Here is a 27,220-nt window from a genome sequence, read left to right on the forward strand (position 1 = left end):
TCTGCAACATTTACGTCTACACATGTATCTGTCAATGATGGTTAATACTAATATTTGTACTTCAGTAGCACCAAGAGAGAATTTGGGCACCTCTAGGCAAACACATGGCAAGGCATAATCACTGCCCCAGAGAGTTTACACTCTAATTTCAAACAAGACTCAACCCATTGAGTGTGACAAACCAAGGGAGAGAACAGGATAGCGAGACAAGGGTGGCAAAGAAAACAACATGCAGTTACACAGGCTAGACACATGCCTGAGATGATGGTTCCAAATCATCTGAATTTTCTTTTTAACCTAGTCATGGCTGACTGATTTCTTGTAGGTGTCACAGCAGAAGTATGGATTAGTTCAGGGAGGGAATTCCATGTTACAGACAATGTGGAAAAAAGTCTGGAGATATTTGTAGGAGAAGCAGACAAATGGGCATTAAAGGACGACATAATTGGCAGAGCACAGAGTATGGGGGTGATAAGAATGAGCAAATGACTAAGGAAGGAAGAGTTGTAAAGAGTCTTGAGGGGAGGTTAAGAAGCTTGAATTTGATACAGTGAAATACAATGAGCCAGTGGAGGGAATCAAAGAGTGAGAAGGAGGAGGATTATGGCCTATTCTCCCAGCTGGGGCAATAGGAATCCCTCAGATCTGCTGCTGGCATCCTAATGCTCCCTCTGAAGACAGCCAAGATATACTATTAGTCTATTCTATGGAGGGACTAAACATACCCTGGGTTAGGGCTGCTACCACTGCACAGACCTCAGGCAGGAATGTGATGACATCTTTGGTTCCTGAATTTACTAAAATGTTGTAGCTTGTTTTCTAAAACATTTTTCCCTTGTAAAAGTGTCCCTATTCCTTCATTCATTATATAGGGGAAAGGCAGCCTCTGATCTGCAGTCTGAGGACTGATCACCTTTCTGCTCTTGGGTTTCAGTTGTGGCCACCCCACTTTTCTGCCTATGGAGTTACTGAGCAAATGGGGTTCAATACCCCTCCCCCATCTTGTTTTGATTGTCATGTTCTAGCAGCCCTCATCAGTTGATGAGCTGGGACTGGAATCCTGTGACGGGGACACATACCTGCTAGATTTTCATTCTTCCTTTTTTTACTGTGTGGGTGTGTAAAATCACTGTTAAGGCTCTGGTGGGATAGCTGTGCTCTTTTTGCTCCTTGGGATAGAGACAGCTTTTGCAAAGAAGTAGTCACCCCCTGGATCCTCATCCAAGAGAAGAAATGACTAGGGTATCCCTCTAAAATTCCCTGCCCTCATCTTGAGAGGAAGGGAAGCTGGAAGGGATGCCTGCCCCTTGCCTAATGAGAAGTGTCCTATTTAAAGACTTGTGGCAGAACTCATCTAGGTGGAACTATTACTGGTTGGAGAGGGGTTGGGTTTGATAGATTTACTCCTGGAGCAGGCATTGGGTGCCTGGACTCTTCCTCCTGTGAGCCAATCAGGTTATTCCTTTCTTTCTGTGTTCTCTCTCTCAGTGTGGAATATATTGTGGCTTGATGGGAGGCAGACCCTCTCAAACTAGTCCAACTCAGAGCCTCTCCCCTAGGCAGAGCAAGGGTCCACAAACTGCGGACAGGCATGGCAAAGCTCTCCTGAGCTGCTAAACAGAACTGCCTCATTAGATGAACGCTGCTTGGTCTCTGGTTGGTGTCTTCTGGACAGTTCTACCATGAAGAGAAGAGGCAGAGGGACCTGTCAGGGGGGCACTACACTGGAAGACCCAGAAGGCAAAGATCTCCATGCTGCTCTGAAGGGGAGAAGAGGCATGAGAGAGTGAAAAGACCAGGAAATAAGTTTGTTCCTACCCAAAGGCCCTGAAGGAAATCAAAAGGTTAAGGCAACAAAAGTGGGAGAGCACTGAACCACTAAGCTTTAGCCCAATGCCACAAACTGATCTTCAAGTCAAAAAAAGCAAGAGGGACATGATTTTGCCCCAGAATTTCCTACTAACAGCCCTGAATGCCACTGATATTCAAGCAGAGACGGCACAGTCTGAGAATCATGAACTGTAGGAAATGTTAGGATGTCAGTAATTGTTGGTGTTATACACAAGATATCTGAGCCCAAAAAACCATCACAATGCTGTTGAGGACTGTGAAATATCTGACTTGTTACCAGAGGTTCTTAAATCTATATTTTTTTTTTTAAAAAAAAGAGTAAACACTTGTTTATATATGATATGATTTTTTTAAAACCATCACACATCTTAAAGGTTAAATCCTGCCCTGATTAAGACCCCATGTAACCCTACTGCTGTCCATGGACCTGCATGTGGGTGTAGAAAGCCCATGTAGAATTTGGACCTAAACCTTTTATGATTATGTGTTAATTTTTAAGCCATTCCTGGAGTATTATGAAGGTATTGATGATGGCAGAATGTGGTACAATAAAAATGTAAGAAGATAATGTGTTTTCTTTTTATTTTCTTGTTATGTGCCAAGTATTTGAAAGTATTTGTTGCACCAGGACCAATAAAAACCTGTTGAATGAGCAAAGGCGTTTAATAGAAGGGTTGAGAGAACATTTTTCTTTAAAAAAAAACACTGCAAGTAATTTGTTTAACAATACACATTTTAATAAGTTATTTGAGATGTTCTGAAGGTATTGTTAAGATAATTTTCCGTTTCAATCTATTTTTATAGGTTGGCAAAATAAGAAATTGAATTTATAAAATGTTCATAACTATTATAAGAGGTCCTAAAATCAAACATGTATTGCAACAGTAGATAAGGATAATTTTTAATTATCATTTCTGACACAGATTAGTATTTAAAATAGCCTGTTTTATGAGAGGAAGTTAATAAGCCAAACCTGTAAATAATTGTTGTAGAAATGCTTGCAGTCAGGGTAACAGATAATATTTACAGACAGACACAACCTTCATACAGCTCCATCCAAGCAAACAATTAGAAACCTAAGGACATTTTTATTTCTATGAGTAGATATTTAAACTCAGATTTAAGAAAACTTCACTCTCTGGAGAGTGACTCAGTTAGCATGCTACCCGATATATTTTACAAATGCCTACAGCTAGACTACATAGTTTTCCAAGAAAATGCTGAGGGTTGCAGCTACAAACTGTTGCCCTATGTTATGTAGCTATTTTTATTACTCATACAAATATTAGTAATATAGTACAAAATGTCTATTGTAGTATAATTATTCCCCCACTCTCCAAAATGGTTAAAGTCATTCCTTGGTCTTAGACCTTTGCATATACTTAATAGAAAACAAACCTCTCTTTATCTGGAAGAGAAACCCTACCTGCTAACCTTCAGATACTGAAAACCCCTGGGGACCATGACAAAAACCTTCTATATAACTAGCAAGATAAAAATAACAACATTTTACTTCATTACAATAATTTTATGCCCAGGTCAGGAAACTTCTGCATGAATAAAATATACAATTAATTATGAGTGCTCAAGGTGTAGAACAGCATTAGATCAGCAGTTTTCCATCTCTAGAGTTATATTTTGTTCACCTGGGATCAGATATCCAAATGTGGAAATCACCTGAAATACTTGTGGTTAAAGTTCTCAAAACCCTGTAGCCCTTGAATGAACTGATCATCATCCGTTTTCAGGAGAAAAGAACATTGTGCACAAACAAAAGAGAAAGAATGTAAGTCTATGTAAAGTCCTCTTTAGATAGAAAAAGGTCACTAACTCCACTGAGTAGCACCACTGTGCATTAATGAAGCCTCCAGTATGCAGAAACAAAAGACGGCCCACATGAGGCTGCAATCCAATTGTATGTCTTTGCTAGTAACAGCATACCTACCTCTTTCTGTTTGGCTTCTATTCTCAAGAAAGAAAAAAGAAAGCCAGGTGATGGAGAGGCATTAAAGAGCCATTGTTTGTTAACCTTCTTATCACATTCACAGTTGTTTTTAAAAAGAGAGATAACAGAATATAAACATATAAAACAGTACATTAAGTAAGTGCTACCGTGATTTCTTCATCCAGCTGACGGACCAACAAACATTCAGACACCAATATGGTCAAAGGCCTCTGGATCCAACGTTATTAAACAAAACAGAATGAAAGCTGGAAATTAATAGTTAAAATGCTACCTACTAAGCAAATTCCACTGGTGTCTAAACAAGTGTTTCCTCCCATCACCCAAACAAATAGGATGAGCTACCTGCAAAGCACATGCCTTCAGGAAAGGAATAGGGCACTGCAGAGGGAGCACCATATAGTCATGGCTGCTAGAGCCATGTTCTCCCGCAAAGGGGAATTATGGCCAGAGGATAGGTCAGAGTCCCCATGGAATCTGGTGACCTGCATAGGCCCAGCTATCCAAAGAGATGTGGATCATACCAAACTCTTCTGCTGCAACAATGTCTAGCTTGCTGTTTCAGTCAGCTGTAGGGTAAAGGTGTGTGGCTGCTCTGAAGAGGAAAAGGCGTACTTCCAGAACCACCACAAGTACTTTTCTTCCAACGCCCCTCATCAGGTCTAGGATGGCAACTTTATGGCTTTGTAGCTGGTAGCATCATCCTCAGCCAGGACCTAACACAAGGCTTATGCCTCTTCTGTTAATAAACTGAAGGCCTAGAACAACTGCCCTCACTGAACAACATTGGTCACTACTCAGAGGTAGGCATCAGGATCATCATCCAGTTCAATCTTGGACAGAGAAGGGGGCAGATCGAGGGACGTGATCGTTCCCCTCTATTCAACATTGGTGAGGCCTCATCTGGAGTACTGTGTCCAGTTTTGGGCCCCACACTTCAAGAAGGATGTGGATAAATTGGAGAGAGTCCAGCGAAGGGCAACAAAAATGATTAGGGGACTGGAACACATGAGTTATGAGGAGAGGCTGAGGGAGCTGGGATTGTTTAGCCTGCAGAAGAGAAGAATGAGGGGGGATTTGATAGCTGCTTTCAACTACCTGAAAGGGGGTTCCAAAGAGGATGGCTCTAGACTGTTCTCAATGGTAGCAGATGACAGAACGAGGAGTAATGGTCTTAAGTTGCAGTGGGGGAGGTTTAGATTGGATATTAGGAAAAACTTTTTCACTAAGAGGGTGGTGAAACACTTGGAATGCGTTACCTAGGGAGGTGGTAGAATCTCCTTCCTTAGAGGTTTTTAAGGTCAGGCTTGACAAAGCCCTGGCTGGGATGATTTAACTGGGAATTGGTCCTGCTTCGAGCAGGGGGTTGGACTAGATGACCTTCTGGGGTCCCTTCCAACCCTGATATTCTATGATTCTATGGTACTCACTGGCTGCTTAACTGGTGTCCTTGGATTACTGAACATAGGAAACACAGCTAGTGGATCACTGCTTTGGCTTGTTTCTCCTTTGTGATTTACAGTAAGAACTGCTGTTGTTGGGCTACAATTGGTTTTGCTGCTACTGTCCATCTTCCAGTTTGTGATCTCTTCCATTACTCCCCCTTTTTATACCTCTTCTGCAGATGAGGTTCAAAAGAAAACTTCCATGCAATACCACACGCAGAATGCTCTAGAGGTCAGCAACAAGACTCATTTTTTCAGGGAGAGGAGGCAAGACATTTCTGGGAGAAGGCTTTCAGCTTTGGAGTTTGATCCCTTCGATAGTCCAAAGCCAGAACCTGGTAATATTTAAGATGCAGTGCAAATAGCATCTCTTCAGACTGGCATTTTAGCTGGCAGGAAATGTATGGTCATTTCTGGGGGAAGGAGGAAAGTGACTTAAAAATTAGAAAGGCTCTGTTGTTGAAGAGAGGAGCTGAGGGGCAAACAGATGTTTAGTTGTGAAGTCTTGTTTAGCCATTGATATTGTTTATGATTAATTTTTGTGTTTACACCCAAATCATATTACGGATATAGCCAGTACAATAAGAAAACATTCCAAACATTCACGTCAATTAGGTGCCTAAAGTATCAATGCAAAAAAAAGTGTTTAATTTTCACTCAGAATTTAATTCAAATACATGAAAAACCAAAAATCACATACTGCTAAATAAATCTAGCTTTCAGGAGCATGTATGTGTTTGAGAGGGGAGAGCAGGGTTTCTTTCTTTGCTTTTTTTCTTTAAAAAAAAGAGAATAATAATAAAATCCTACACACACACACACACACACACACACATTCTCTGCTGCACCACTTTCCATGTAGTCCAGCTGAGGGGTGGGAGATGGGTATCAGGGAAGCCAGTGGAGGTCTGTGATTCTCTCCCCAGCTTCTGCCCTGGTGCAGGTTGCACAGCTGGCAACAGTCCCTAAGGGATCATATGCCCGATGTTGCTGGAGTGCAACATACCCTGACATGCCTTCTCTGCAACTTTCTCCTGGTGGGGAGGGTGGCATACTGCTTGCACTCCCCTACACTCCTGTCAGAGCAGCACAAAGAGGACAGAGAAGAGGAAAGAGTCAGACCCAAAGGGCTGATCCTATACGTTATGGAAGAGGCACTCTGTAGGAAATAATGTGATCTTATTCAAATTCTTTCAAATACATCAGATTACACAGAAGCACAATCTCAGTTATTGTCTCTTACCAGTTCTTGAAGAACTTGTCCACAAGAATGGACCGATTTAAATGATTAAGACATATGGCCTCAAAATTTGCCCTACTTTCAGACTGAATCATTTGGATACGAAATATATAGGCTCTTGTTTTCAATTTAGTAGTCCATTCCAGAGATATTATGGAAAACAATAGCCACTAGTATTTTTAGCAAATGTTTTATGCTCTGTGCTGGCTCTTCAGCAGCAGTTAGCCAGAAACTTAATTCAAACTCTTTCTAGAATTGTGCTGATATTGATATCACTGATGCACACACAAAATAATTGGTTGACATGACAGGAATCCATAGATAATGAAGTTGTTAAAAAAAGCCGTGATTATTTCAGCTCCATTCTCAGGTTACAGTGGGGGAACAGGGGAACTAATATTTGCAAAACAGACAAGGATGAAATTCTGGGACCTAAGAATACTGCAAACAGAAAGCAGAAAAAGAAAAAATGATTATAAAAATGATCTTGACAGAGTTTTTGAAATGTTACAGCCCTAAAATGAAAATAGATGTGGCAGACAAAGTCAGCTTCATACCTGAGGTATGATTGAAATTTTCTTTCGCAAGTCATGAAGTCCTAGTTCTGATGTTAAGTACTTATCAATCCAAATTCGTCCTTTGGGTTCAGCCAACCGAAAGAGAGCTGCTATCAAAGAGCTCTTTCCAGCTCCTGTTCTTCCCACAATTCCAACCTGCAAAACCAACCAAGCCAGTATGATTAAAATTGTTTCTTTCTTTCTTTCTTTCTTTTTTTTTTTTTTTTTAAGGTAAACGCTAAGAAGAACAACACCCTGGAGTTGGATAGGATTTGAAGCTTTAAGAATTTTCTAGATCATCTCATTCAAAAGTGAAATGAATGTTTTCTTAACAAAATGCCTCCCTTAATATGAGTTGCGGAATGCCTAAATGAGAGGCAATGTGGCCAGTGGATGGAGCACTGAACTGGTACTTAGGAGTCCTGCGTTCCATTTCCAGCTCTGCCATTAGCCTATTGGGTGACCTTGCACTAATCATGTCACTTCCCTGTGCCTCAATTTCTCTATCTGTAAAAAGGGAACAATGACACTAACACTCCTTCGTAAAGCACTTTGAGATCTGCCTATGGACATTATTAGTATTAAACAAGCATTACTAACTGCACTTGAGACAATTCTGAGTCAGATTCTGATGACCTCACTCAAGCTGAATAGTATGTAACTCAGTGAGGAGCCATAACAAAGTCAAAACTAACAATAGAGCTACAAAAAGTATCTGAGCAAAGGGCATGGAGAGATGGTCCTAATGTTTGCCATAAGGAGCTGCAGTAAAGAAGAAACTAATGCTGGCTGGGGCAGTGGATTCCTTTGATAGCCTAGCTTTCAAAGTTCAGATCACTGCAGGGGACAGATATGCTGCTTTTCTCAAAGCTCTGAATACCAGAGCCACATATCTCATAACCAGGGATCTCAAAGAAGGACATTTGAGGGAATTAAGAAATCTAGTTAAGTACAATAAGTGGAAGAAGGCCGACCAATCCTAGAAGACACTATAAGGCACAACAGAGTCTAAAAATCCTCTCAGAAAACAGGAATTCACAAAAAGAAAATCTGCCAATATGACTCCACAAGGAGCCATTGAAAAACCAGAGGATTAAAAAAACCATACTGACAACAGAAAAAAAAAATGGAGAAGCAACACAACTAACACATTCAGTCAGTAAGGCTTTCACAGAAAATGCAGGAAAAATGCAAAATAAGGAAATGCTAAGAAGCCTAATGGTATGGAACTAAAAAATCTTTTACAAATATATCAAATGAAAAAAATACGTAGGGAGATCGTATGTCTATTAATAAATGAAGAAAGGGGCAAAATTAATGCTGACTAAATATGACTCAGCTAGTGAACTCCTTTCTGCAAGAAACCTGTCTTCAGAAGAAGCAGCTAAGGGATTACTTAGAAAAACGGAATGTACACCCAATCAACTGTCTCACAGAGCACTGCTTAGGATAACTCTCTATATAGAGCTGCTCTGCCAGAACCTCTTACAGTAGAACCTCAGAGTTATGATCACCAGAGTTACAAACTGACCAGTCAACACACACCTCAATTGGAATCAGAAGTACACAATGAGGCAGCGGAGCCAAAAAATAAAAAAGCAAATACCGTACAGTACAGTACTGTGTTAAACATAAACTACTAAAAACAATAAAGGGAAAGTTTAAAAAAAAAGATTGGACAAAGCCAGGAAACAGTTTCTGTGCTTGTTTCTTTTAAATTAAGATGGTTAAAAGCACCATTTTTCTTCTGCATAGTAAAGTTTCAAAGCTATATTAAGTCAACGTTCAGTTGTAAACTTTTGAAAGAACAACCATAACATTTTGTTCAGAGTTACGAACAAGTCAGAGTTATGAACAACCTCCATTCTCAAAGTGTTCGTAACTCTGAGGTTCTATGTATATATTGCATTCAGTTCAAGGCACCACATTTCCAGAGAGATATTGGCAAACACTGGAGGGATTTCAGAGATAAGCAAGAAAAATTATCATGGTTTGGAGATACTGATTTATGAGGAAAGATAAAAGAGTTAAATATGCACAGCAGTGGTTCTCAACCAGGGGTAGGGAGAGGTCTTCCACGGGGTACATCAGCTCATCTAGATATTTGCCTAGTTTTACAAAAGGCTACATAAAAAGCACTAGCGAAGTCAGTACAAACTAAAATTTCATACAATGCCTTGTTTATACTGCTCTATATACACTATACACTAAAATGTAAGTACAATATTTGTATCCCAATTGATTTATTTTATAATTATATGGTAAAAATGAGAAAGTAAGCAATTTTTCAGTAATAGTGTGCTGTGACACTTCTGTATTTTTATGTCTGATTTTGAAAGCATGTCATTTTTAAGTAAGGTGAAACTTGGGGTACACGCAAGACAAATCAAACTTGTAAAAGGGATACAGTAGTCTGAAAAGGTTAAGAATCACTGATGTACAGTGTAGCATAGCTAAGTAATTAAGAGGGCACATGACAACAGAAGAATATTTGAAAAGTACAAACACCAAACAAAAGAGGGCAATTATGTAGTGTGATACACAGAGATACTGAAATGATATTAAGGAAAGGAAAACTTAAGGTGAATTTCAGGAAAAAATTTGTAACAGAGAAATTAAGCTATGGAACAGGCTCCCAAGCAAAATGGCAGAACCTGCATTTAAAAGAAACAAAACACCCTAGACTAAGCACAAGAAAATATACTGGAAGAAGCAACTTGGAAGATGGACTGGATAACCTAAAAGGTCTTTTCTACCTCTAAATTTTCCAATTATATGATTTTATTGAATAACTGATTCTCGTAGGTGTGTACAATCACGAAGTACTATGTAAGTGCTAATCATTATATTACTGTTACCTAAAACACAGCATAGTTTTAGCAAATCTGTTTAAAGGAATGGTATAAAAGTAAAAGGAAAAAAAACTGAAATGAGAAATATTTCTGAAGAACCTCTACTAAAGCTCCTCTTCCTTCGAAAAGATAAATCAGAAAGAAAAAGCTAAATGGAGAACACACATAAAGTGTTTTAAAGAAGAAAGAGTTAAAAAGCATTTCTTTTGAAAACCTTAGTGATATACACTATTATATTAACAACATGAAAAAAACATTATCAAAAATAAAGTAACTCTTAAAATAAAAATGCAGCTGCTTGTATATTGTCAATATCTCTCTTTCAGGCAGGCATCAAATGAAAACATTGCATTTTTCAGTGTTTGACCAAAAATACAAATGGATTTCTCTAAATTGACTACACTCTGCTAAAATCAACATGAATTTGAACTGGCTGTCAGTAAACAGAATTTTATTCCCTTTTATAAATCATGTTATTCAAAAGGCACATTATTTTTCCATATACAGATCATAATCAAATCTGTCCTGCAAAACCAGGCAGGCAGGCCCTTGTGCAGCCCCACTGAAGCCAATGGCTACCTGCATACACAAAAGGGTCTGTCAGCAGAATTGGGTTCCTGATTACTAAACACATAATTTAGGTCATCCAGACAAAGAAAATAACTTATGTTTAGCAACTGTATGAACTGACATGTGTTAATGTGTTTTTAAACACCACTTACCATCTAGCTTTGACAAAGACAGTTGACTTGTGTTTAAAAGCCACCACTATTTTTGGCCTGATCTACCTTTAAAACTTATACCATAAAAACATAAGAATGGCCATACTGGGTCAGACCAATGGTCCATCGAGCCCAGTATCCTGTCATCTGAAAGTGGCTAATACCAGGTGCTTCAGAGGAATTAACAGAACAGGGCATCCAACCCCTATCATCCAGTCCCAGATTCTGGAAGTCAGAGATTTAGAGACATCCAGAGCACGGGATTGTGTCCCTGACCATCTTGGATAACAGCCACTAATGGGTCTATCCTCTATGGCCAAACTTACTGACACTCTGAGACGCATATGATAATCTTCAGAAGTTCAAGAGCCAGGTGCACCTGTCGGGGCTTGGGGCATCAGCCTCACAGCAGGGTGGTGGGGCTTACCTGCTGGGGCATCAGCCCCATGGGGCATGCCTGCCAGGGCTCAGGCCTTCAGCCCCGCAGCACGGTGGTGGTGGGGCTAGAGCAGTGGTTCTCAACCTGTGGCCCATGAACTGCTTGCGGCCCAATCAGCACACAGCTACAGACCATGTGACATTCTCAGGGCCATACAAATAATATATATATTGTGTGGATGCAGCCCACATAACACATAGAGAGCTGTAAATGAGGCCCACGATGGTAAATAGGTTAAGAACCATGGGGCTAGGGGCTTCTGTCCTGCAGGGATGGGGGTCTCAGGGCTTCAGCCCCGTGGGAGGCACCTGCCAGGGCTCGAGGCTTCAGCCCCACTCCTGCTGAAGGAGCTTGCAGGGATTTCACTTTTGGCACTGTACCTTTTAATTTCTGTTTAACTAACTTCCTCACTTTTGTCTAGTTCCCCTTTCTGAAATTAAATGCTACAGTGGTGGGCTGCTTTGGTGTTTTCCCCACCACAGGGATGTTAAATTTTATTATGTTATGGTCAGTATTACCAAGCAGTTCAGCTATATTCACCTCTTGGATCAGATCTGCGCTCCCTTTAGGACTAAATCAAGAATTGCCTCTCCTCTTGTGGGTCCCAGGACTAGCTGCTCCAAGAAGCTTCCATAGTGTAGACATAGTCTTCATCTATGTTAGGTGCTAAGTGTTGTTTGAGGCCTTAGAGGACAGTGAGAAAATACTTTGGCCTAGTCTATATTTAAACCTTAAGCCAGGTGGACTGAAAAATCCTGTGCATCATAGCTATGTCAACCTAACCCCCATTGTAGAGGCAGCTAGGCTGACAGAAGAATGCTTTCATTGACCTAGCTACCATCGCTCAGGGAGATGGGATTCCTACAGTGACGGAAAAACCCCTTCCATCACGGTCACCTGCGTCTACACTATGGGATTACAGCAGCATAGCTTTAGTGCCATAGCTGTACCACGGTAACTCCTGTAGCATGGACATGGCCTAAACTGTTAGCAACTTCCAGATTTTCAAGAAATGCTTCCCTCTTACTAAAATCCAGTGAACAGGGGCAGATACTTGGAAACCTATTATTTTACACATTATATTGATGATGGCCTACTGTCACACCATGTGATACATTATCAAAAACAGTAGCTTCTAAAAAGGAAACAAATCTCTCTTCAGAGCTGCAAGAGCTTTAGACTGGACAAACTTACTTTAGGATGACCAACGCACAGCACAATCACGCAGGTCAAAAAAAACAACAAGTATTTTGCCACTGTCTGGGTACCTCTCTTATTTCGGTTCTTTTATTTTATGTCTGTTTCTCACCATGAAATTTACATCTTCTTATTCACTATTACACTAGAGTGGCTTATTATAACTGCTACAGAGCTGGCCCAAAGGCAAGAAAAGTACAGAGAAAAAAAACAGCATTTTTGCTACACTTTGTAAACTCCTTGCCCTCAACTCCCACTTACTTTTCTCTGTGAAATCATCTTTGTACCGGACAGAAGGGCTGAATTCTTGAAACATACTTGTTACTAAAATGATTCACTTGAGGAATGAAATGGAGGTGGGGGCTGAATGAAAGTGTGTGTCACAAATTAAACAAGGGCAATGATTGTACAGAATTGAGCCAATCCCCCGGGGGAGATCTGAAATAAAATCATGTGCTAAATCATAATCCTAAAATTATGCAATCGACTCCCCAGCCTTTTCTCTCCTTCTCCCCTATCCTGGGATTATGTGTGTTGCATACACCCTCCTTTATTTTTTATGGTCACTGTCCACCCTTTGTGTTGCCCCTCCCTACCCCTTTTGTGTTTCCCTTAGTGGATCCTCAGTGTCCCTTTGTACGGCTCTACTTGTCTCCCCTCTTTCTCATCCATACTTAGCTTCCTAATAATTTTCTTTCTCAAGACCCATGCTGATGGAAAAGATAATTAACCTGCATCTAAACTAGGGAAAAGGTTACATGCAGTTAGCTAACACAAGTTAGTTAAACTCAATCCGTCCTTGACCCTTTTTCTCCCTAATGGATACAAACCGTTGGAATCATCAGAGCAGCTTTGTCTTCTCAGTGGCAGAGACAGAAGATGCTCTCAAGCAAAGTGTGATTGTCCCAAAATAAGCATTTATTTGTAGTTAATAAGAGTAATGTGTTCATAAGGTGGCTAACAGTTTAGCATACCCTTAATTATTCATTTCCTTGCTTTTAAATTCTGGACTTTGTAAACAACATCTGGCATGCATGTTGTTTTCTCTTAGTGACCTTAGTTGCATTTTGAAATAAAAGTCATGATCGTGCAAGAGGATCTATATGCCTGGGCTGAGTCCCACTGAAGTCACCAAGGCTCTGCACATACACAAGGATTCTGATCTGCCCACATGGATCCAGTCACAGGATCAAGGCCTGCATTTGTTTTCTTATAATTATTTGCATTATGTAGCACATAAAGGCCCAAGCCCTACTGGGATAGGCACTTTACAAACCTATAACCAAGAAAAAGTCCCTGCCCTGAAGAGCATACAATCTAAGTGCGTTTTGTTTTTGGAGTTTATGCAATAGGCAAAGTCCCTAGTTTCATAGGTTCTTAAGTAGGTTATTTACTCATAACCATGCATATTACCAAACATCACTGCATAACTTATTGTAAGTAAACATGCTTTATCCTTTAATAAATATAAGTAATATAATTACTTTATTTTTATTTTTTTAAAGACAGGCCTCATTTTCTAAAGACAGTATATTTCAGGGCTGGCCAAACTTACTGACCCTCTGAGCTACATACGAGAATCTTCAGAAGTTCGAGAGCTGGGGTGCGCCTGCTGGAACTCAGGGCTTCAACCTGGCAGGGACGGGGGTCTTGGGGCTTCAGCCCTGTGGGAAGTGCCTGCCAGGGCTTGGGGCCCCCTTCTTGCTGGGCAGAAGTCAGAAGTGATGCATGGAGGGTCTCATGGGATCACGTGCCCCCCCGATTTTTGCTAGGGTTTGCTGGCCCTCACTCGGTCAGTTCCTGGAGCTGGCAAGCTGGAAGTTGAGGCCATGTGGAGAGGCAGTGGTAAGCAACTGGGAGCAGCAGGGAGAGCTGCTGCTTTTGCTGCTTCCTGCAGAGCTAAAGCAGCAGCCCCTCCCTGAAGCTCCCAGCTGCTTGCTGCTGGCTCTTCATGTGGAGCTAACACCAGGGAGATGCAGGGAGGGGCCGCTGAGGGTAAGGGGGGAGGAGGCGTACCTGGAGGTGCAACTCAAACTGTTTAAATTGTACCCCCCACTCTCAGCAGGCACCAGTCATCTCTGGCAGAAGCCCCTAACCCCACCACCCCACTGCAGGGCAGAAGCCCTGAGCTTTATGCCTCAGTCTGGTAGGTGGAGAATGGGGGGGTATAGGAGACTCCACAAGCTGCACTTTAACTATAAAAGAGATGCATACCTCTCACAAGCCACAGTTTGGCCACCCCTGGTACATTTTATAGCACTGTATAGAGTTGGAAAAAAAGACCATAAGGTATTACCTCCTTAATGAAAATGTTGTGTATATGTGAAATAAGCATGCAATGCATACCTTTTCTTTTGATTTAATTAGAACAGACAAGTGCCTCAACACCAAGGGTCCATCTAAGCTGTAAGTGAAGTTAACGTTTTCAAAGGCTATCACTCCTTGGCTTGGCCATTCAGCTGGTGGACGTTTGTTGGACTCCCAAGGAGCTTCCTTTTCAAGTTCTGTGTATTCCATTACTCTTTCTACTGAGATCATCTGGAAAAAAGTCACACAAGCAATGAAACTCTTTTATATTTTGGGTAACATTTTGATTATAAAAAAAGCTACAAAATAACAGGAGAAATTTTCTTTCAATCATATGAGAGAGAGAGAGAGAGGATGAATCGTGGTACTGTCCTATTTTTATTAGACAGAAATGCAAGTCTTACCTCCTAATATAGGTCCTGATCCAGCATAACATTTAAGTATGTACTTAATTTTAAAGCATGTTAATTGAGTCAATGTAAGCATTAATTTGAGGTCAATGGCATTACTCACATGCTTAAGTGCTTTGCAGGACTGGAGCCTTATTTTCTACATGATAGGTTGTCTTTCTGCTGGGCCTCCATGGGAGTAATACTAAAGATCTGACTTATATCTGAGCTACAGGAAGATCCAGCCTATTAATAATACCATTGATAAGTTTATCATTTTTGTGTGTTCTGAGCCACCACCATCTCTGGGGTTTCACCAACGAGCTTGTCCCTTGCAGCTCTGGCTAAGGTTACTATGTGCTTGGAATGAATATCTATAATTCAGCGGTAGAGCCAAATCAGTATACTAGTTACTACAGTATTGGCTAGATAGCTAGCAGAATTTTTTTTCATATCCATGGACATACAAATATGAAAGAGGCAGCAAGATCTATTGTTAACTGAGATTTTATGGGATTCTAAATGGAAAAGACTAACTAACGGAACTAACCTCTCCCCAAATTTGAGACATTTGGGCTGCCTCTCTCTTCTTGCAAATATGGGAGGCAGTTCAGTTTTGGCCATGGGGTACCGTTTCCCCCCACCCCTTTCATCCCCGCAACAGATTATTACATCAAAAACTGTAAGAAAAAACTAAACTTTTCTTAACAGATTATATTTCACCTTACTCAGCTTTGTTAACTTCATATATGAACCATGAAGAGACCATCATAACAATACCCAAAGACTTATCTCGACAGCAGTGGATCTGGGGAGGGAGTCAGTCCCAGAAAGTGAACAATGCAGTAGCAAGTTCTCCATTCTGGACCTCTCCTCCTCAGTTGGAAACACATGAGAGACAGAATGAAGTAAGAAAAAATTACTAGTGAAGGAGAGCTAAGTAGGACAAAACCACAAAACCTCGGATTCTTGTGAGTCATGGAAAAAGGAAGTCATTTACAATAGCTCCACGAAGTACTCCACATTCTACACTAGTGTCAGCCTAGTAAATGGTATGTCTTGTTCTATGATACCTCTGAATCTTCACCTCCCACAGAGTAATTCACCCCCACAGGAGAGCCTCACACATTTGAACTTCATTAATCCACAACCTGATAATTCAGACAAAAAGTTTAGCAGTCTCTCCCCACTTCTCCAAAAAGATTGATAAGTATTGGTTAATTCTTGCCTGCAACATGCTTTGAAAATGCAATAAGCTATACAGCATAAATGCTAAATACAAAATTATTATTAGCAGGAGTGTTGTAGTACAGTTTAACACTAAATAAGCCTTTGTTATTCTTTATGTAGTGTACAAGGTGTATTTACCAGAATGTTACGGTGACTCATCATAAATAATTACAAGTAAACCAAAACTGTCAACACAAATGAATAAGTAGATTTTTGATGTTGTATTTTTTTTATTGTGGTTGCTTACTCATTAATTTAAAAAAATTAATATGCAACAAACAGCATCTTAGTAAATAGTGTAAATTGATGTTCTACCATATGCAAAAATGTATTTGGAAATTTATGCCGACCTTATGTAGTATGACTTGAATAAAGATTTAATACATCTTAAATATTTGTTACCTTTACACAAATTAACAGGGTCTAAGGCTTTAGATAGAAATAACAGGGTCTTTAAAATTCCATTAATGCAAAGATAACACTTCTAATGTATTTCATGTCACTGAACAGCAAAGAGATGTGAAAAATACGAAGTTGAGAAATTAATATTACCAGATTTTCAACTTCAGCACTTTGCCTAACTCCCCACTGGAACATTCCCATGAGCGTGATTGCATAGGACAATGCCAAGCCAACCTGTCCTGCATCCAGAGCTGTAGGGCGAGGAGGAGAAAAATCACATCTATATAATTACACAAAACTCTGCTTAACTCTTCCTTCAATCTAATATGCCACTGAAGTGGTAGCTGGCTCTTGGTCACACCAGTTTAAATAGTAGCTCTGTGGAAAAAGTCTATCTTGTCACATTACTTTTGTAAGCTTTCTAAAACTATATTTGTGTTTGACAATAAGGTCCTGGTTCTCCACTGCAAGGCAACTTGTCTTTAAAAAAAAAAAAAAAAAAAGCCCAGAATCAACTAATCTCTTAAGCACAAGCTTAGGGTCATTGCTAGTCAGTTAAGCAATTGAGAATCTTTCAATTAATTTCAAAGGGAGTTGGATCAGACCCCTAAACCTGTGCATAGTGAGCATAAAATGCTACTAAAACACATTGCTAGCATTTACACAAACTATGTACTGGTATAAATGGGTGCAAAGCACTGTAAGAGCAGACAAGATGCTTTTGAAGGGCAAACTTCTGCTCACCCTACTCATATGGACAGACTCATTACACTCAGCGAGTCAGCTCTTGTGAATAAACTAAACAGGATTTGGTCCTAATATGGGATCCGATTCTCCTCTCACTATAGCCATTTTATATCAGCATAACTCCATTGACTTCACAAAAGCTGCTCCTTATACTGATTGGAGAGACAAATTAAACCCAGTGTTTTGATTTGTCTTCACGTCTAGTAACTTGAAACCTAGTTGGAAATCTCTATAATGCCATGTATATAGGTCTATATATAATTTATCTAAAGGAAAAATAAAGGAAACAAAGAACAGCAAACTAGCACCCAAATTTCATGTCCAAGATAATTACTTCCTTTGTATTTTAGAAGACTATCTAGTTTTAGAACATCTACCATAATTACATCCTAGGATGATCATATAAAACAACAGCATCAGAATGACAATGAATATAAAATTTCTTATAATGCAATCTCCCTTTCTGGGATTGGGCTCTCCCTGAATCCAAGACATTTGAGCTGAATCCTTGAATGTTCAGCCTGCTTTGTTTTGCCTAGTCTGCCGTGACAAGAAGGGAAACAAATGTTGTTGTCCCAAAGACAGCTTTAAAAGCTAGTATTTCAACAGTAAAGGCAAGATTGTAGAATTGCAAGCTTGCCTGCAACACTGTGGGGAGATAATCTGGAGAAAGGTTGTTAGGTTCATGGCCAATCCCTTGAGTCCAGAGAAGTCTAAACGGTCTCCAGTACTTACAGGAATGTCTTGTACAGAGGGACAGACCAGGATCTAGAAAGAAACATTTTACGTAACTGCAATCCATAAACAATTAGAGAAAGTAAATTCTGAAAAAGAATAAGGTATTGCTATATATTGTAATTATAGCATTAACATTCCTAGCATCTGTACTTACTCTTTGCGAGAAGCAGGGAACCAAAGGCAACCACTATAACAAAGATGGCACAGATGGCATCCAGCCGCACAGCAAACCATCGGGAGGTAGTCAAAAACAGAAACCAAGCCTCTAAAGAGTTTTTTAAAAGTCATAATAAGAACAATAAGTTATTGGGGAAAAAATAAGTTCTATAAGGACTCCCATAAGACAGTAATATAACATTAGCATGGACTAATTCCATAAGCTGCAAAAATACCATTGTCTTGGAGAGTGTTTGCATGTGTTGATGATGATGTCCTATTTTCCTAGCTAGTGCTGGCCAGTTTTCAGGTTTTCACACCGTTTAACACAGCTGACACTAGTATATCAAATAGGAGTTGGAATAGAAATAAAAGATGCTAGGGCCTGATTCATAGCCCACTGAAGCCAACAAAAAGACTCTCATTGACTTCAATGGACTTTGGATCAGATGCCTAGTATGCTATGTAAAATACCATTGCAATTTTCTTTCATATAACATTTAGATAAAGTATATCCCAATATGCTTCAGAGAATTGAGTATTACTGACAGTGGAGGTTATATGATATAAATCACAGAAGAATGCAGCATAATCTGTATGATGAAAATTCAAGTATTCAAAGTTAGGGCCAATAACAGAAGTCAAATAGGCATCAGATAGAATTCTATATTGCTTTGTAATCTGGGCCTGTTCATATAAAATGTATTTTCATATAGCCAAATTCAAAGTTACATGTCTTGGAAAAAGGCCATACCTACAGACTGGGGACCTGTGTTCTGGAAAACAGTGACTCTGAAAAGGATTTAGGTGTCATACTGGTCAAGCAACTTATCATGAACTTTCAGTGCGATGCTGTGATACAAAGGGCTATTGCGCTCGTTAGATGTATAAGCAGGGCAGTAGTAAGTAGAAATAGGGAGGCAATTTTACTTTTGTGTATAAGGCACTGTCAAGACTGATACTGAATACTATGTACAGTTCAGGTGGCCACATTTTCAAAATATATAAAAAAAACTGGAGGTGCAGAAAAAAGTCACAAATTATTTGGAGTTGAGTTATTTGAAGAAAATGCCTTGCAGCAAGAGACTTAGAGAGGTCAATCTGTTTAGTTTATCAAAAAGAAGATTGAGAAGTGACTTGATTACACTGTATAAGTACCTGCATGGGGAGAAAATATCACATACTACATGGCTCTTTATTCTAGTAGAGAAAGACATAACAACTAATGGTTGAAAGCCGAAGTGAGACAAATACTTCAGGTCAAGACTGGATGACTTTCTGGGGATATACTTTAGCCAAACACATGCCTCTTGACTCAGTACAGGGGTAGCTAGGTGAAATGTAATGGTCTGTAAAATACAGGAAGTCAGGTTAGATGATAAAATGGTCTCTTCTTGCCTGAAACTCTATGACTCTATCAATTAAAAAAAAAAAAAGAAGGCAAACTAGTATAGAATACTTAGTACAAACATAATTCAGATTACTTTTGCATACAGAATATTCATATTGCAGCCAAGTAGACTTTAATAAAAACTAACCTACAGTATTAACACAGACAGGAGCTCTTAAAGTTGCTCAGACAAAAAAGATAAGAGATTAACAGGTTTTTATATTTTTCCAAAGGATAATTTACATTAAATATTTTTGTACAGTTTTAGGATTGGTCTACACTACACAATCAGGTCAATGTAAGGCAGCTTACATTGACCTAATTATGTCAGTGTACACACTACAGCCTTGTCCCGCCAATGTAACTGCCCTACTACACCAACATAATAACTCCACCTCCACAAGAGGTGCAGGGCTTATGTCGGTGAAGTTAGGGTGACACAGAGTCTGTGCAAACACTGTGTTAATTACATCAGCTATTAGCTCTCTTGTCAATTTCACTGCTTGCTGTGAAATTGACAAGAAAGCCAGGCAGCTAGAGCCCAGCTACCCCTACTCCTTTGGAGAGCTGGGAATCTGGACCCCACTCCCAGCAGGGAACGAGCAGGCAAGAAGCCCCAGCGGGCTTCCCCGCCTGCTCCTGGAGGAGAATGGAGAGGCGAAAAGCCCTGGGAGGCTTTCTCCTGCTCCTGGCAGGGAACAGGGAGCCAATGGGGCGGGCAGCCAGCTGGGTTCCTGGCAGGGATCTGCCAGCAGAGCTGAGAGACTGGGCTCTCAACTCCCCACATTGCCCCTCTTAGGTCAGTGGAAGCGCTCCTGTTGAGATACGCACCACAAACCCAAGGAGAGTCATGTGGACATGCACCACGGCAGTAATTACTGCGGTGGCTGTAAACCGACCTAATACAGGGCGACTCAATTTTTTAGTGTAGATGCATCCTTAGTGTTCCACCTGAATAATATTAAATATTGCTAAGTATAACTTGTTTTGCCTTAAAATATTATGCAATACAAGATCTTGGTGAAAAATGAATTTTAAATATACTTATTGGGTATACTTTAAAATGTTTATCGTAAATATTGTTATTATGCATGCTTGGCTCTCTCAAACTATACTAGAGTCCAAAGTGTATTCTACAAATCCAGAAAAACAGAAGAAACAACTAATGGGGAGATTTTTCCCTAAAGAGAGATGTATTAAAATCAGTGTGAGCTGTGCATGTACGCTGCACATGTGTACCTGAGGGGAGAAAATATTTCCCTCTGAAAGAGCTACATACTTAGTTGTCCATGTCTATTGGTGACAAACCTGAGTGAAGATCTTGGTGAGCATCAAATAATTCTTGGAATCTTTGCTCTGCTTTGAAAGCACGAATTGTCCAAAGTCCCTGGAGAGATGTTGACAAGTGGGAGAACACTGGACTTCGAGCTGCAAAGTAAAAAAGATTAATTTATTGTAGCTGAAGGGCAGTGTTGGTAATTTTTTGCACTATGTTAACCTTTAATCCTACTTCTCTGTTTACTGACACAAGCCACTGAATCACATCTTTTAGGATAAACATAGGATAAACCTATTTTCCTGTTACTCAATTATACCCACTTGGATGGCAAAATGGATTAATCTAATTGACACAAAAAACGTTTTCAACAGTTGTTATCATCCATGACTTCTTCCTTTGTTTCTTTCACTAATCAGATAACGCACCCATTTTTTTTTATACATGATGCTAAAGACTCAGACTCTGCTATTTAATAATCAATTTGAAATACTGAGATAATCATGAATCTATGAAGGTCATACTGGGTCAAAACCTACATTATTATGTGCAATTAGCCCACTAAGGCCAAGATTCAGCAAATCATTTAAACTTAACTTTAAGTTTAAGTTGTCCTTAACTTTAAATATATGAGTAGTCCATTTGACTTCAAAGACATTAATTGTGAACTTAAGCCTGGGGTTAAGCAAGTTTTGAAGGATTTTGCTGGGTTAAGACTCAAGACAACAAGCAAGTAATTTGCAAAACTACAGCAAAAATTCCCGATTAATTGATTGTTTGCAGAATTTTAGCATCTCATATAATTGTTGCTCAGACTTAAAATCAGCTCTATCCAAGCAACGTACTTGTGGACTCCAGACGTTTAATATCTCTTGCTGTGTCTAAGAAATACCGTCGAAGAAAAATGAAAAGAATACAAAGTGGAACTAAAGGGATGAGTATCCAAGGAATCACTGCCACAGCCACAGCTACTACGCCAAAAATCTGAAGGAGAGTCTGCAACAACATAGGCAAGAGAAAACATTACTTCCTTACCCAGAAGGGTTCCGTTTAAAACAAGCTCAAAAACTATTTCACATCATTAAAAGGTTAAATATTCAGACAAAGATGACACTCCAATTAAAAGGATAAACAACAACTCTCATATAATAGCTAGATCACAATTATTTTCACAATATAATTATAAGATTTAATATTTTTAGTATTTCAGATTAATTGTAGAATTTACTCTATTTTCTGCATGATTTGTTCTGCCAGAGTCTAATGGGAGCTGCTACAATCAACGTGACCCAACATGAAAAGCTTGCTTTCATGGCATTGGTCCATTTCCTGTGATCCTGCAAATAACTAACAGTGTACCTGATTTACAAATGGTTAAAATGGACACGTTCAAGATAGGTAATAGTTAATTGCTCTGCAGCCATTCAGAGAACCATATAGATGTATTTTCTAGCTCAGGTGAAAGGTTGAATTGAGCTTTGACAGAAACTTAAGTGTTCTTTGAACCACCTTGCCCAGCATAAACTGAAGATCCGACTGCCTGACAGTATTTTTAAAGTTTGAACTTTCTATGCCTGTGTGATTAATCTGATAAAAGGAAAGGTAACTTCTACAGTGAAGAACAACATGGAACACTGCCAAGAGAGGTTTCCAAAGAGACCAGTGTACCAGGTTAAGAATCCAACAAGAAACAGGAGACTGAACAGCTGGGCTAAACCTGAAGCTGACCTATAGAAATCTGGAGATACTAGAGTGAGAAGGTTAATTGTCTAGGGTGTGGAAATCCTCAGGGCAGCGAGTGCTTCCATAAGAACAGCCATACTGGGTCAGATCAAAGGTCCATCAAGCACAGTGTCCTGTCTACCAACAATGGACAATGCCAGGTGCCCCAGAGGGAGTGAACCTAACAGGTAATGATCTAGTGATCTCTCTCCTGCCATCCATCTCCACCCTCTGACAAACAGAGGCTAGGGACACCATTCCTTACCCATCCTGGTTAATAGCCATTAATGGACTTAACCTCCACAAATTTATCCAGTTCTCTTTTAAACCCTGTTATAGTCCTAGCCTCCACAACCTCCTCAGGCAAGGAGTTCCACAGGTTGACTGTGTGCTGAGTGAAGAAGAACTTCCTTTTATTTGTTTTAAACCTGCTGCCCATTAATTTCATTTGGTGGCCCCTAGTTCTTATATTATGGGAACAAGTAAATAACTTTTCCTTATTCACTTTCTCCACACCACTCATGATTTTATAGACCTCTATCATATACCCCCTTAGTCTCCTCTTTTCCAAGCTGAAAAGTCCTAGCCTCTTTAATCTCTCCTCATATGGGACCTGTTCCAAATCCCTAATCATTTTAGTTGCCCTTTTCTGAACCTTTTCTAATGCTGTATATCTTTTTTGAGATGAGGGTTCACATCTGTACGCAGTATTCAAGATGTGGGCGTACCATGGATTTATATAAGGGCAATAAGATATTCTCTGTCTTATTCTCTATCCCTTTTTTGATGATTCCTAACATCCCGTTTGCTTTTTGACTGCCGCTGCACACTGTATGGACGTCTTCAGAGAACTATCCACAATGACTCCAAGATTTTTCTCCTGATTAGTTGTAGCTAAATTAGCCCCCATCATATTGTATGTATAGTTTGGGTTATTTTTTCCAATGTGCATTACTTTACATTTATCCACATTAAATTTCATTTGCCATTTTGTTGCCCAGTCACTTAGTTTTCTGAGATCTTTTTGAAGCTCTTCACAGTCTGCTTTGGTCTTAACTATCTTGAGCAGTTTAGTATCATCTGCAAACTTCGCCACCTCACTGTTTACCCCTTTCTCCAGATCATTTATGAATAAGTTGAAAAGGATTGGTCCTAGGATTGACCCTTGGGGAACACCACTAGTTACCCCTCCTATTTTCCTATTCTGGAAATTTACTATTTATTCCTAACCTTTGTTCCCTGTCTTTTAACCAGTTCTCAATCCACGAAAGGATCTTTCCTCTTATCCCATGACAACTTAATTTATGTAAGAGCCTTTGGTGAGGGACTGTAGAGGGGTGGCTATCCCCACTCCTAAAATAGAAAGGGTTAAAAGCAGTCCTGGAGAGGGCTGTGGCTGGGGACTGCTGATTGGGGAAGCAGCCGCAGTTGGGCCACGCCCCAATCAGGCCTCAGCTGACCTGTATAAAAAGGCTGTGAGCCAGAGGCCCAAGGAGTCTCTTGACAGAGTGAGTGAACGAACGAACAAACGAACAAACACACTGAGGGTGGTGCAGTGCTGGGGAAGGAGCAGGCTGAGCAGGGGTGCTCCAGGCTGGCAACTCCCCAGGCTGAAAGGCCTGGTCCAAGGCCCATAGAAGTACTGGGAGGCAGAGAAAGGCAACAGGTCTGAACCCCCTTGCCTACGATGAGTGGCCTTTACACTGAAGTCTGCCCCAGGGAGCGGGGGTTGGTGATGACTGGCAGTAGTCCAGCCTGAGGCAAGGTGGGGATAGTGGGTTGGGGGTTCCACAGGAAGGGGAGACCCAGAGGCAGAGTGTGGGGGTACTGCCAGGGGGCAGAACCCCAGAGAAAGGGGCGCTGGGGTCTGTGAGAGACACAGGGGCCAGAGCTGTGCAATCATCAGCCTGCAGAGGGCGCTCCAGGCTGGAAAAGAGCTAATTCCCAAGGATGACCAGCAGGAGGCACTGCAGGGGTAGTCTGCTCCTTTACAGGGACCTTGTCAAAGGCTTTCTGGAAATGTAAGTACACTATGTCCCTGGATCCCCCTTGTCCACATGTTTGTTGACCCCCCTCAAAGAACTGTAATAGATTAGAAAGACACAATCTCCATTTACAGAAACCACGTTGACTTTTGCACAACTATTTATATTCTATGTGTCTGACAATTTTATTCTTTACTACTGTCTCAACTAATTTGCCCTGTATTGACATTAGACTTACTGGTCTGTAATTGCCAGAATCACCTCTATAGCCCTTCTTAAATAGTGGTGTTACATTAGCTATCTTCCAGTCATTGGGTACAGTAGCTGATTTAAAGGACAGGTTACAAACCATAGTTAATAGTTCTGCAATTTCACATTTTGTTCTTTCAGAACTCCTGGGTGAATGCCACCTGGTCCCAGTGACTTGTTACTGTTAAGTTTCTCAATTAATTCCCAAACCTCCTCTAGTGACACTTCCATCTGTGACAATTCCTCAGATTTGTCACCTACAAAAGACAGCTCACATTTGGGAATCTCCCTAACATCCTCAGCAGTGAAGACTGAAGCAAAGAATTAATTTAGTTTCTCTGTGATGACTTTATCGTCTTTAAGTGCTCCTTTTGTATCTCAATCATCCAGGGGCCCCACTGGTTGTTTAGTGTATGTACCCAATGGTACATATGTACCCAATGGTAGGTAACATAAGCCTTTATGACATGCAGATAGCTGAAATTCCAGGTTTATGTCAAATTCCTGCTCAGTGTTAATTATTACTTCTTGGAAGGTACACTGTTAGAAAACTGTTCTCCATAGTCCATACTAGCTCCTAGATGTGGAATCCCTTCTAGTTTATGAATTTTTGTGTGTAACTAAATTCCAGCTGAATTCTACTGCTGCTGCTTGATCTCCAGATGTCAATGGAAATGTGGGACTCCCTTTGGCCTTGAGAAAGCAAGACTTGGGCAGGAAAGCATCAATCCTTATCTTTTTAAAGGTATTTGGAAAAGATGAATGAAATATCAGATATGGATGACCTAATGGATAAACTGAATTACCTGGATTTTCATAATATTTTCCATTAAGTTGCCTATGAAGCAGGAAGCATTCCCATCTTACTTCTAATAAAGTCCACACATATTTAATAAAGTCAAACGTGCCCCCTCATGATGGCTGTGTTATTTTTGAGTTACCAATAGAGTCAATCAGCACAAACCTCAGAGGAACCTCTCCCCTTACGCCTAAGTGTTCTTAGGGTTTCTTACAGGATCTTCCTGTTTGAACATTAATTTCCCCTACACACATGTAAGGGTCCTACACACACATTTCTGTTATATCTTGGTGGCATAATGAATCAACAGAATTTACTCATCAGCTTTATGCAAGATTCTAACTCCTGATAACAGGATGGATCAACAAAAGAACCCTGCATCCCTATGTAAGATTATGCACTTTGCCACCCTGTTACAGTACCTCATAAAAGATTATTAAGGAAAATAACTAAGGGATAAGAGGTAAAGTCCTGCTGTGAATTATACACAGATTCAACAATAGGAAACAGTTGTTATAGCCCACTATTCATCAGAGTTAAAATAAGTTAGTAGGGTAACTCTCCAGGAGTCAGTTTTGAGGCCAGTGTTGATATACAGTACAAGGTAAATTAACTTTAAAAAAAAATCCAAATTTGAGCTTTAGTGATGATAACCCACAACATTTTGCCAAATACTGTTGTGGGTAGGAGGAGCGCTGCTGAGATCTAGCTCATGTAACAATACCTTATTAGGCAGGAAAAGTTAGGCTACTAATTAGGCCACTGGCATGCTGAGACCACTGCCCATCATGCTGATCAATACTGTCTCACTGTTTCCTTGTACACCCACGTCTGTGTCCCTCTCTTGTCTTATATTTACTGCTTTGGGGCAGGGACCAATTTTTTGTCCTCTGTGTATGTACAGAACCTAATACAATGGAGTCCTGATCCATGACTAGGGCTCCTATAATTAATATCATTATCATTACCACCACCACAAGCATTTGAGGTCTCGTGCATGTAACTTAGGGATTTATTATCTTATGAGAAGAAGATATCAGAAGGATTTGTTAGAAATAATTTTTTGTATAACTCCAATAACAGAAAAGACCTCTGAATCTTGGTCTCTCCTGAGGCAGTACAAGCAGTATAGGTTGAACCTCTCTAGTCCGGCACCCTCGGGACCTGACCCAGTTCTGAACCAGAGAATTTACCAAACCACGGGAGGTCAATGCAGAGTGCCAGCGGGTCTCCATAGGTGTGGGAAGTAAAGGTGCGGGGGGTGCTGCAGCACCCCCAGGCTTTGCACCCAGTGTGGCTCCCCGCCCGGGGCCCCGTTGCCACCTAGGGTCCCTGTGGCCAGCCCCAGGTCCTCCGCCTCCCTCCTGGAGCTTGAAAGCCACAAATCAGCTGTTTGCGGCACTCCGGAAGCACTGGGAGGGTGGAGGAGGAGTTGGTAAGCACGGGGCTGCCGGAGTGCAAGAGCTGCGGGGGAGGGGAGCAGAGAGGGAAGCATAGTGCCGGTAGATGCTCTGTACCCACTAATTTTTCCCCCGTTTGAGAGAGTTGTACCCGAGTGTGTGTG

The 27,220-nt window shown here is 40.4% G+C and overlaps 1 protein-coding gene across 3 annotated transcripts in view; it reads right to left on the reverse strand.

Moving 5' to 3' along the window:
• Positions 1-27,220, reverse strand: part of ABCC4 (ATP binding cassette subfamily C member 4 (PEL blood group)) — a 238,221-nt gene that overhangs the window by 45,157 nt on the left and 165,844 nt on the right. For all 3 annotated transcript variants that reach the window (XM_084642483.1, XM_084642482.1, XM_084642481.1), the window contains 6 exons: positions 21,747-21,897; positions 20,934-21,053; positions 18,234-18,344; positions 16,745-16,845; positions 14,613-14,804; positions 7,057-7,212 (listed from right to left, as the gene is read on the reverse strand). In XM_084642483.1, coding sequence (XP_084498609.1) covers positions 7,057-7,212; positions 14,613-14,804; positions 16,745-16,845; positions 18,234-18,344; positions 20,934-21,053; positions 21,747-21,897 — 831 coding nt within the window. The remainder of the gene's footprint in view (positions 1-7,056; positions 7,213-14,612; positions 14,805-16,744; positions 16,846-18,233; positions 18,345-20,933; positions 21,054-21,746; positions 21,898-27,220) is intronic.

This window comes from Lepidochelys olivacea (assembly GCF_965140295.1).
Source record: "Lepidochelys olivacea isolate rLepOli2 genome assembly, chromosome: 1".
Lineage (NCBI taxonomy): Eukaryota > Metazoa > Chordata > Testudines > Cheloniidae > Lepidochelys > Lepidochelys olivacea.